General features: G+C 44.2%; 1 protein-coding gene across 5 annotated transcripts in view; it reads left to right on the top strand.

The window, feature by feature from the left end:
- CYSLTR2 (cysteinyl leukotriene receptor 2) overlaps nucleotides 1-6,641 on the top strand; it is a 61,010-nt gene extending 54,369 nt beyond the window's left edge. For all 5 annotated transcript variants that reach the window (XM_087756980.1, XM_087756977.1, XM_087756981.1 and 2 more), the window contains one exon: nucleotides 1,068-6,641. In XM_087756980.1, the coding sequence (XP_087613106.1) occupies nucleotides 1,094-2,026 (933 nt within the window). In that variant the 5' untranslated portion in view covers nucleotides 1,068-1,093 and the 3' untranslated portion in view covers nucleotides 2,027-6,641. The remainder of the gene's footprint in view (nucleotides 1-1,067) is intronic.
- The last annotated feature ends 5,899 nt before the right edge of the window (nucleotides 6,642-12,540 follow it).

Raw genomic sequence — 12,540 nt, forward strand, 5'->3', positions numbered from 1 at the left:
GCTTGCCACTGTTAAACAAGCAACAATACTGAAACCTTCTTTTCAAAATACTGCTAGCTGCAGGTCAGCTGAGAGAAGAAATTGGGAGTTCAGCAAGGAAATAGACTCTAATGAGAAAAAAAAAAATATTATTTAGAGTGTTTTAGTGATCAGTGGTTTTGATTTGGTTGAATTATAGCCTCATAGGAGGAAAAATGTCACTCTCTGTGAACACAGCCCATTTTCTCACAGGCCATTTTCATTAGGGCTGCAAACATGGGCTGCCCCGGAAGCTCCAGTGGGTGTTAGATGACTGTCTGATGCAGAGCAGTTGAGCACAAAAGGGGTTGAGAAAGGGGTAAATGAAGCAAAGGCCCCACCAAAAGACATAGAAAGCCATAAGAAACTTCAAGGAAAGAAGAAATACAGTGTAAGGGGGAGGGAGTTAAAAAAGGAGCTATGCATAACTAGTGCAATATTTATGCAGTGTTTAAGGTCAAAATGTCCTTAATTTATAGGTTCTGAGGTATATCAGTATACCTCTGGTATTGCTCGGGAAAGTTCAGTGACATACTGCCAACAGCAGACAATGTACCAGAAAAATTTCATTAGTTCCAATCAGCAAATTTGGTTCTTTTGGCTTTTCATCCTGATCTGAAACACCGACTTGCCAGTAGACAGCGATTTCTTTTCTGATCAGGTTTTGATGTTCTGATGGCAGGTAACTGGGGACTCAAAACCTTCCTGTTACAAAATGGCTGACAGCAAGTTGGCTTGTTTTGCACAGAGATCAGAGAATTGCCATTAAAACACAAACATAGCACTCATCTTTAAAAGGCAGCACTTTCATAGCTTGAGACAAAAACCAGCTGCTGTAATACTGAGACTGTTTAGAGATGACTTGGGGCTTTACGCCTCGAGATGTGTATTTACTGAGACATCACAAGTGATTACTCATTAACGAACTTCTACTTTCCACTGCCCTCTGCAACTTGCAATTTCTGCCCTCAGCGAAATAATCCCGAATAGCTGAACTCCCTGCCCTGCCTGTAACCCAGCATTCACACCACTTCTTTTTACTTTGGCAGAAAGACAGAGACCCTGGCTCTAGGCTATGAATATTTCTGAGATGGCACTAGACAACAACTTCACCAACAGCTCCTTCAACTGCACGATTGACAGCTTCAAGCAAGTCGTTTATCCCATCATGTATCTCTTTATCTTCTTCCTGGGTGCTGTTGGAAATGGCCTCTCCATTTATGTTTTCTTCCAGCCATCACAGAGGAAGACCTCAGTAAACATTTACATGCAGAACTTGGCTGTTTCAGATCTTATGTTTGTGAGCACTTTGCCCTGTCGGGCCACCTATTTCCTGTTGGGATCACATTGGATATTTGGTGATATCGCCTGCAGGATCATGACTTACACCTTGTATGTGAACATGTACTGCAGCATTTATTTTCTCACCGTGCTCAGCGTGGTTCGTTTCATAGCCATCGTCTACCCATTCAAACACTGGAAAGTAACCAACATGAAGTATGCCAAGATAATATGTGCAGCCATATGGGTCTTCGTGTTGGCAGCCTCCAGCCCTCTGTTAAGCAAGGGAATCGCTGGGTACAGCAACCCAGCCAAGTGCTTGGACCTCCACCCCTCCAGCTCACACAAGCTCTTCATGATGAACAGCTTTGTCCTGGTCGTAGGCTTCATTCTGCCGTTTTGCACAATTATTGTCTGCTACGTCTTTGCAATCAAAGCGTTGCTCAAGTCCAGGACTCCACAGCACAAGAGGGCAGTCTGTCACAAGAAGGCACTGTCAACCATCGTCATCACTCTCATCCTCTTCCTCCTCTGTTTCCTGCCGTATCACATATTGCGAACTGTCCATCTGATGCACAGCAGCTGCAGCCAGGCCAACCTTCCTGTGCACAAAGCACTGGTGGTCTCTCTCTGCCTTGCTGCCATGAACAGCTGCCTTGATCCCATCCTCTATTACTTCGCTGCTGAAAATTTCAAAGCAAGAATCAGAAGTCTGTACCGCAGGTAGCTGATGCGAAATTGCAAAATGCTATATATATGGTCCCAATGGGACATCTAGACTGGGTCCATACTATTCAATGGCAGAGGCTGTGTGGTGCTAGCCAGCCGGCAGCCATGCTGCTCAGTGCCAGGCACCTCTAGAATGAAAGTGTCTTGGAGACAGCTTGTTGGGGATGGCCAAAACCAAGGCAGGATGATCAGAGGTCAGGTGCCTGGGTGTGATCACTGGTCCTCTTCTATTTAGCAGTGTAGATATAGCTCTAGTGTTCACCCTCCCCAGGACATGGGATTGAAAGGGATTTACCTTGCTACTAGAGTCCATTTATTTCATTTCACAATACTCAACCAGTGACTTGAAGGGAAACTGCTCACCTGACCACCTCAGTGTCTGTGTCTGTACCTCTCTGTGCTCCTTTTCCCTGTGTGTGCAGAGGTGCATGGTTCAGGCGCTGTGATACCCAACAGCTTCATAGTGCCCTGTCAGTCCCCTTTGCAAACACTGGCCAAAGGTTTGCACATAACAGAAATTTAAAGCATACTTCCTGCTGAGGCTGACTTGCAAAGCAGGCAGAGAGCCAAACAGGACTCAGTACCAACTCAGGCTGTTCAAAAGGCATTAAAATTTCTAAATTTTCCACTCTGAGGAGGCCACTGAGGTATTTTGCTTAACATTTCACTGATTGTCAAGTGAGATAATGACTTCAAGCAAATGCAGTCGGCATGGAGAGCTATGAGTAAGATGGCTGCTGGCAGTGTGGGCAGGATGCGGGTGCACAGAGCACTGGGCTCCTCCCTGCAGCTCTTCACATGCGCGCCAATTCCTTTGAGGCCCTTGCAACCCTTGTTTTTATGCTCAGCGTTGCCAGTGCTTTTCTGAAAGCCAAGGTTAGGCAGCTCAGTTCCCATGCAGGGATCCAGAGACAAAATTTTAAAATTATTTTGGTCCAAATGAGTAGCTAGGGAGTGGTTTCCTCTGCACAGGTAAACGGGTCTGACAGCAAACTGCTGCCAAAGGCATCCCTAATCCCTCACCTCTTGCCTGCTCCGAGGAGGAAACTGGTCCCTTTTTTGATAGGATTAACTTCCAGTTGCTTTGAACTCTCTGACATCACACACGCACAAATGCAATGGGGAAGCCCTAAGCCAGGAACAGGAGGAAAGACAGCTGGCAGAGGAGGAGGAAGGCTGTTTTAGAAAGCAATGGGGAGCTACACCTATGTGTACTTTGCAAAATCTCACCAAATGGCTGCTCGCATTTTTAAGTCTCTGAATATTTTCTAAAATACATTTCCTAAAAATCAGACCACTTGCAATTAAGTGAAAACAGGCTCCAAACTCAGTTTGACCACATTTAGATTTTGTTTTTCATTACCTTATTTTTTAATAAAAAAGACAAGAAGTTTTGTCATATTTTCCAGGAAAGCAGCCTGTCCCATGCGAAAACTAACAAAAATGCTCGAAGACTTCCCTCCCTGTGAAATCAACCCAGAGGAAGGTTTCTGTCAGTGAAGATGCTTTCTCAATGCTCTGAACATTTCTAGAGAAAGCACTCCATAAACTGAGTGCTATTGCTCCCAAACAAAAATAACTGCAGCCAGCTATTTTCAGCTCTGTCTGAAATATGCAGAAAACAAATCATTGCTTGTCAGGTGGAAAAGTACTTGGGAAGTCACTGGGAAAATCACATTTTTCTTGGCTATCTAAGGGTTACGTTCAATTGCAGAGTCAATCTATTTCGGTCACTTTACACTGCCTTTGATGTAAGCACAGAGTTTTATCACAAGTCTTCACTAAAGTTCATGCCCCGAATCCTTATTTCAGTACCTCAGTGGCGTACCTGAGAGCTGACCTAATGATGCCACGTGAACTCCTGCAGTGCTTGGTCCCATGCTATTGAAGAAAAAGGGAATATTACCACTGGTCTGCAATGGGAATGGGATCGAGATGGTAGCCTGTGCAGAGGGATAGCGGACAAATAATTGGAAGGAAGGGAGAAAACTATCTTTTTCCACGTTTTTTCCCTGTCAGAAGTAGACCTGAGCAGGGACAAGTGACAATCTTGGAGCCTCTGACAAGATACTGTACCCCTTAAATACAACAAGGGAATGGAAAAAATTAGCCACAGTCTAATCTCAATAAGGTATTTTTGTCTGTATCCATCCAAATGCACCCTATTATCAGATACTTTTGCATCTAGACAATATATGTATCTCACTTATGAGGTCACTATTTTTTGTATTGACCATGCTACAACTTTGTTAGCAAGTGAATTAACTGTCAAACCTGTATTTTAATAAACTAGATTTACTACTTGCTGAAGTTATTTTTTTTATTGATTGCACAGCTAACAAGGAATCTCCTCAGAGTGCAGGGGGAGAAAGACCAAGAAACAGATATTGAGTTTCTGTAAGTGGGCCATCATTTCACAAGAGAGAAATGTCTTTGCAGGTGTGAGAGCATCCTGCTGCCTTCTTCACTTCAGCAGCAAAATAGTGGGGAACATTAGTCAAAATCTGGGGTGCAGATAAAATAATAGATTTTTTAAATTATGATTTAATTGCAAAAGGATTCAAGACCATCCTTGTTAGGGATCTTCAAATGCAACTTTAACAATGCTTGCATAACATGCTGCATTCCCATTTACTGCCATTTCTCCATTTGGTATCCTTGCATGTCTCCACTGACAGAGCTGAAGACTTCGCTGTGGAAGTATCATAGTAAAAAATGTCATAAAAAAAAGGACACCATATTTATTCTGAAAAATAAAGCTCCTGACAGTTAAATTAGTAGCAATGCCTCTAGACCCCTCAAGGGACCACCTACCCCATAAAAAGTGTTTTGATATGTTTCCCCAGTTTTCCAGGAGACAAAATCTAAGAATAGCTATGCATCTAGAAAGTTAAAGCAACAGTAAACTTTTGAGCTTGAAGGAGACATAAAAGCAGGAAATGAAGTCTTTAAGTGACTGGTACCCCTAAGTAACAGCAAATGTTCTAGCTTCATTTGCATGTTTTCCTCTCATTCAGGGAAGCCCTGGTATTTCTAGACAAAGGTAATTTTTCAGTCCAAAGGTACACCAGAGACAAAGAAGGAATTTCTAAAGTAATCTCACTGCAGCCTAAACCACTTGACCCTCAGCACAAGGAAATCCCCCTCTTCACATTTGCTTTTTAGCCAAGGTTCAGGCCCACATGTGGCTATGTTTGCCTGATGGAGTGGTGTCACAGCGGGCAGGGGAGGATCATGGTTTTCTTTTAAGCAATGCATTATCCCATTCATTTTCATGATATATCCTCTGCGTTCCTCAACATAGATCCTGTTGCCATAGCTTACATTGTGCTTTAGCTCCTAAGAGTGTCTGGAGAAAGGGGTGCACATTTTGCTACTCAGCATCTCTTTCTGAGATGCGCATTCGTCTACGCTACAACAGCATGTTGTACTGGCAGCAGAGAGGCATTGGACTTTTCCCTCCTGTTTTACGGCTGATGGTGCTTCTCTTGGTCCTTTGGGATAGGCAAGATAGAAATGACCTGCTGCCCTTCCAGCTGATAGGAGCAGAAATAAGATCCATCCGAAGTAATGAAGTGTAATCGCAGTCAGGAGTCGTCAGATGCTGTTTCAATAGTGACACCATCCCTGGACTAATGTTTTGATTTCCTGCATCATATCTGAACCAGTTTAAATGACAGCATCTTTGAAAAACAGCAGAAATGAAGTGCAAGTGCAGATTCCCTGAGAGAGTCCAGTATCATTTGAGGTGCTTCAGCTTTCCAGCCAGCACTGACCGTGACCTGCCACATGATACTACTGTCCTTGTGTGGCTATGCAGTCCTGTACCTCTCACACAGGTGTGCTGTGTATATACAGGAATCCTTCCAAACATCTGCAAAGATAAGCAATATATTTAATTGCATGCAGCTGATGTTATGTAGTTACATCTGTTTGTCCACCAGTCAACAGCTTAAGGAGGCCAAAGGAATTAAATAGCTTCCTTTGTCCCAAATTCCCTTTTCATCTTTCAGAAAAACTGGCCTGATTTCCACCACCACTTCCTCTCCTTTTGATTTCACAGCTGAAAGGATAAAGCTGCCTAACACAGGGGCCAAAGCCTGGTCGCTCAAGTCATGTTCCTGCTCACAGGAGCAAAATTTGAGCCTTTATTTCTGAAGCTGGGAAATAAAGCTCTGAACCTTGGTCCAACACCCATATTGCCTCACGTAGGACATGAATGCTCAGAGTGGCAGCTGGCAGGTGTGTTCGTCACGTTTGCTGTCTGCATTTCCAGATGTCGAGATGTTGAGCATGGTAACTGTGGGATGATATTATGTCTTCTGAGCAGCCGCGTGTCCTGGTTTCAGCTGGGTTAGAGTTAATTTTCTTCTTGGTAGCCGGTATGGGGCTGTGTTTTGGGTTTAGGATAACAATGTCGATGATACACTGATGTTTTGGTTCTTGCTAAGTAGTGCTAAGTAGTTGCTAAGTGGCACTCACACTGGTCAAGGACTTTTCAGCTTTCCATGCTCTGCTGGGTGCACAAGAAGCTGGGAGGGGGCACAGCCAGGACAACTGACCCAGACTGGCCAAGGGGCCATTCCATATCACATGACGTCATGCCCAGTATATGAGCGGGGGGAGTTGGCCGGGCGGTGGGGGGCAGGGGGCAACCATCGCTGCTTGGGGGACGTGCTGGGCATCGGTCGGCAGGTGGTAAGCAATTGTACAGTGTATCGCTTGCTTTGTATTACTATTGTACTATTATTACTTGTTTCTATTATTATTGTTACTATTACTATTGTTCTATTTTTATTTTATTTTAGTTATTAAACTGTTCTTATCTCAACCCACAAGTTTTCCTCTTTTGCCCTTCCGATTCTCTCCCCCATCCCACCAGTGGGGGAGCGAGCGAGTGGCTGCGTGGTGCTTAGTTGCTAGCTGGGGTTAAACCACGACAGTCCTTTTACACCGTGGTAGATGCAACTGGGAATGATTCACTCAGAATGGAGCTGTGTTTCATAATGTACAAAATTTTGGGGAAGGAAATCCCTGAAGAGGGGATCTACGCTCCGTGCAGATATTTCTTACATTATTGCCAGCTTTCAATTCTGGAGGCTGGGAGCCTGACCTTCTCGGCAGGCCAACTCCAGGCCCCTTCTGAGGTCCAGCCCAAAAAGCCCTCCACAGCAGAGAAATCCCTGCTTGTGCTTGGTTTCTCCTTGCAGTTAGTCTCTCAACAGTGTTTCAGGATGTTTAAGGGTGCTTTGCTCATTGCTGAGTTACTGCTTGCATGCTGCAAGTTAGCTTTTTTGTCTTGGTGACTATGAGGACAAACAGTCCAGAAAGAATGAGAAAAATCATCAGCTCAAGAGCCATCATACATCTGCTGAAGGCCTTTATTACTGCAGCTGGAGCAGTCTCTTCTGATGGTCCCTCACCACTAAAAGAGAAAATATAAACCCGTGTCAGGAATGCGAGTATGCTTTAAAAAACAGTGCTCTCAGACTTGCTTTTTTTTTTTTCTTTTCTTAAATTTTTAATCTCACTGAACCTAAGCATTGAAGACATTGAAGCATAGAGAATTCCCTTTATAAAGCTGCTAGTAGCAGCACAGGCACACCTAGATCCTCCAGAGGTGGAGGTGGTGTGTGGAGGGGACAGCCCAGTGCTGCTACATCAGCCTTTCACAGGCGTACAGTCACTTGGGCAGTCTGTGAACCTGGGTAGGAGCATGCAGTCTGGCCATCCATGTTCGTGGACCTTCCTGTTCCCTGGGCACACTCCAGCTACACCTGACTCCATGCCAGTACAAACCCAGCCAGTGCATCAGCCCTTTCCACACCTTTGTGTCCTAGTGCCATGGAAAGGAAAACTGGTGGCAGCAACCAGCTGGGAAGGACATGATCCAGCAGGCCATCAACCTGTATGACAAAGGGAGAACACCCACCTGGTGTGTCTGGCCATACCATCTTCACGGCATTGTTAGTACCAGGTACAATTCAAGATTGACCTCTTCCCAGTTTCTTTCCCTTCAAATTTCTGATTGCACTTAGGTAGTGATTTACACTTGAGCTAGCTGGGCTCTGTAGGTGAAGGCTGCCCTGGGAAGTGTAAGAGTGGATGGGCAGATGGCCCAGCTGGGGATGGCATAGGAGAACATGTTGCCCCATTCTCAGAGGAATGGGACATTCAAGCCAATGCTCAAAGACAAAGAAGCTGATGTCCACTGGCAGACCCTTTTCCAGGGTCTCTCATTTTACCATTTACTTTCAGAGCCATCACAGCTCAAATAGCAGCCCGTGTTCTCACAGGGAGAAACTATCTACATGCTTGCAAGGAGCAAGATAAGCTCAAGGACTACCGACATGGTCTGTGGTGCCTCTTCCTATTTTCTGACCATCTGATCTAAAGCTTGCATGCCCTGTCTTTCTGGAGGGGTCCTGCAGACCTGACTCAAAATCAGCAAAGCTCAGCAGCACACAAGGACGTGACACAAGCACCCTGGCAATGGGGAGAAGAAGGTGCTCTTTGGGTTGTGCTATGGGAGGGGATAAATGTGGAAATGCTGGACTTTCATCAGACACCAATTCCAGTGATGCACTTTACACTGGCAAGAGCTAAAAAGTGTTATTGTTGTCTCCCCCAAAATTATCTTGGGCTTCTCCAAAGCCATGAGCAAAAAGCAGGCTGTCAAAGCCACCACCCACCACAGAGCTCTCCCATGGCCTTAAGCCAAGGCAGTACAGCAATGCCCCTGGGTGGATGCTACTCCTAACCCACCATCAACTGCGCTGACATCAGGGCCGCCAGCGTGCCGAGGCAAAGACAGACAGCATATATACAAGCCTTTCCAAACACCACTCCCCAAGTAAGACCTTTTCCCCTAAATAAGCCAGCAGTCAGCACCTTTAAAAAAACACAGGATCTCTTCATGAAAGCCCTTAGGCAATCATATCCTCTTAAGTCATCTTCTAAAGCAAGACTGCACACACAGCTACTTATTCAACCAAACCAGTAGGATCGACGCAGAAAAACTCACCTATAACAAAATACCACCAAACCAAAATACCCCCTCCCCCATGTCCTCTCTTGGACCAGTACACCTTGCTGTTTGCACACCAACAGTTTACACCCCATCTAAGGACAGGGCCAGTGGGGTGACATGACTTTGAACACAGTCCAAGATATGCTGGCAGAGGCTTTGTACCTGGTCAGAAGAGAAGGGGTAAGGATGGCAGTCATTCCTGCACCTCCTGGGCAGCTTAGGGGGCCAAGAATACCCTGACGTCTGCCCATCTTCCCTGCCCTCCTCCCCACCCAAACAGGCACATGACACCTTTCTTACCTTGGCAACCCAATGGATGGGGAACCAGAGGGAAAATTTTAAGCTAAGCGTGACTAATACTGACTTTAAGACGCACCCAGCTGCATGTTTCACAGGGAACTAGGGTCACGGGGTGAAGAGAAACCAAGAGTCAGAGGAATAATGCCAGAGACTTTCTCAGAAAACAGCAAAAGTCAAGGAACTTATGAAACCTCTGCCAGCAGTAGACAGTTATGGCAATGTCTCCATTTCAGAAATTCATCTAGTTTGAATTAGTCTCCCAGGAAGGAGCCTCAGAAGTCGCAGAGGAGTATGCCCCAGTTGCTTGGACTGTGCCTCACAACCAAGAACTTTCTTCATGTTTCATACTCTTTATGTTTCAGGACGTTTAATTTCTGGCTTGTAATGGGCATTATCATCGCCATCACATGGTGCTATAATATACTTGCCTTCGGAGTGCCCAGCCTGATTCCTGATTTCTTTAGTACACATTTATGAGTCTTGGATTTTATATTTAGCATCCACTGATTAAAGGCAGCAGCAGAAAATTAAAATATCTTAACCATAATAAGTAAGAGGGTTAAGTATTTTCAGTCATGTAGTGCATTAAGAAAAAGTATGTGCATATATGTATATATACACATATGCAGGCACATACACACACTCACATTTATTTATTCATTTATTTTTATATGTTCATATATTTACATACTGGCCATAGGCCTTCATTTGCAAAGTCAATGAATAAATATTTGGTAGTCAGCACCAAACTTCTCAAAATTAATGTCTTATATAACTCTATTCCATTAATATCGCAGTAATGAATTTTAAAAAAGAACACATTCAGGACTAGCCAACCGTCCCTACTCCACCACCAAATTGCAATGCAGAGCTGAAGTACAAGAAAGTGAAACTTTGGTCCCTAAGTGTTGTATCAAAGTTTATACCTCCTCTGGTGAAACCTGTTCCTCACCGGGGGACAATACAAAAACGAACCCCAAAACCTCTTGTCCTACATCTTGCTAAATTTTGTTTAACATCTTTATTATGAGAGAATTTCTACTTCCAGTTTCATCAGGACTCCCACTTTGGCCTGAAACATCTGACACACTGCCTGCTGCCTTTTTTAAGTTGACAAGCTGTCTATTTTTCACATGCATGAAAACCATGTGGAAAAGATTTCAAAAATATCTCCTGAGAGATTTTTGGCCTGATGCTGATATAGTAAAACAATGTTTCTTGCCCTATGGTGTGCAGACTGGTGGGATCCATAGATCCCTCTAAGAGACTACAGTACATAAGAAAAAACATTAAATCTGCTGTCAATCAGATTAAATGTGTTATTGGCGGTTTCACACCTCCAGAGGAAAGCAGAAAGCTGTCACAAAGCATTGTCCCCAAACGTGGACATATCACTTCCCAAAATGCAAATGTCTGCGTTCAGTGCACGCGCTACCAGAGTGCGTAAACGAGAGCGCAAAAGCAGCAAGGTTGCACATCAGATTTTGAGAAATTCTGCGCAAGCTCCATTGGAGAGCGCTGCACACTGACTGGGTTCCTGAGCACTTCCATTTATGTGAGGAAAAGAAAGAGATATAGCAAAAATTCAAACCCTTCAACACCACACTGAAAAAAGTAAAGGGATTCTATTAAAATATTTAGGACTTTTAACCTAAAACCACTCTCTCCCATCAAGAGCAATATTCCCAATTACAACTAATTTATCATCGTGGAAGGCATCAGGAGAATTCCAATTTTTAAAATAGAATGAAGCGATGAAAATGTAATACCCCAAAATAAAGATGAAATAAAATTATATTGAAGACTCATGAGAAATTGAAATTGATTTGAAGGCCAATATAATCTTCCTCCAGTAGAAGACAGTATTATATCTTCTTCCCATACACAAATGTATAAGAAGCAATCAAATTTTATTGTTTCAGAAAAGATGTGCCATAAGCGGAGGTGGAACAGAACACAGTCAGATTGTTCTGCTGCTCTGGGGACTTTTGCTCATACACTGTGGGATTGCCCAGCTGCCTCTAGCAAATGTGGAAAAGTATAAAATAAGATGCAAACTGCACTGATGCTATATTTTAAAAACCCAAGCAGGGTATTTAGTGAGTGCCCGAAAACAAGCAACACAGAAAAGGATGTTAATAGTTATCTTAATTTCTATGGGAGGACACAGGTAAAAAAGTAAGTCTGAGTAGGAGGAGAAGTGAGTATAAAGGCCGTAACTATAGGAAGGTCGAATTCATGTACATGGAACTGTGTCTTGGTGTGGCCAGATGCTTTCCTGGCCCAAGCAAGATTAATTAAAATTGGTTGGATAATTTAGACCTCAATATTTCTGTACTGTACTGTGGTGTACAGTAAACCTGCATGGGATGGGTGTAGAGACAAAGTCCAAAGTTTGAACCAGGACTGTGTGGCAATCAGCAAGACACTATCTTAAAGAACAGGGATTTCCATCTCGTAAACCACATAAGGATAGAAATCATAATAGTGCAAGGTTCAGAGAAATATAAAGAGGTCACATAGTGAGGATGTGCATTTAAAGCATCCCAAGTACATCTGTCTACGGTCAGGTACAAAACTCCAGTGCAGGACATTCACCTCAGATAACCTTGCCTGGAGACATGTGTCCCAAGCAGGAGCGCTGTGAAGAAAGCCCCATTATACGTTAAGAAAACACTCCAGCACATTAAACATGGTGTCATTTCTTCCCATAAAATATAGCGCATAATAAGGCAGAAATAATTTCCCCCAGATTTGTGATATAAGAAACCAGCTCCAGTTCCTTGACATTTCCACAACACGCCCCACTGCAAGAACTGCTTCACATCAGCTCTCTCCCTCCAGATGCATTTTGCTCTGCCCTTGCAAAGGTCAACTCCTCCTTTCTCCACCCTCCCACAGGTTTGCTGCCTGCCGAGCACTGCCTGCAGCCTGGTGGCGGCCGCTCCGCCAGCCGAGCCTCGCCAGCGCTATCAGCTGGCGCAGGTTTCCTGTGCAAATGCTGGCTGCAAGGGACAGATACTAGGTCAATGCTAGTGTCAGTTAAGATGTCTCCACCTGCTCCATGAGTCATCCTGGAAGAGGGAAGCTCAAGAGTTGTCTGTATTTCCGACACTTACGGTTGCTGGTGGTTTCCTAATAAGCTGAGTAGTGGAAAACCAGCGGCGCTATCTCTGTTTGGC

This window comes from Nipponia nippon, unplaced genomic scaffold (genome assembly GCF_047370975.1).
Source record: "Nipponia nippon isolate SJK-2023a ecotype South Korea unplaced genomic scaffold, ASM4737097v1 scaffold_2, whole genome shotgun sequence".
In the NCBI taxonomy this organism is placed as follows: Eukaryota; Metazoa; Chordata; class Aves; order Pelecaniformes; family Threskiornithidae; genus Nipponia; species Nipponia nippon.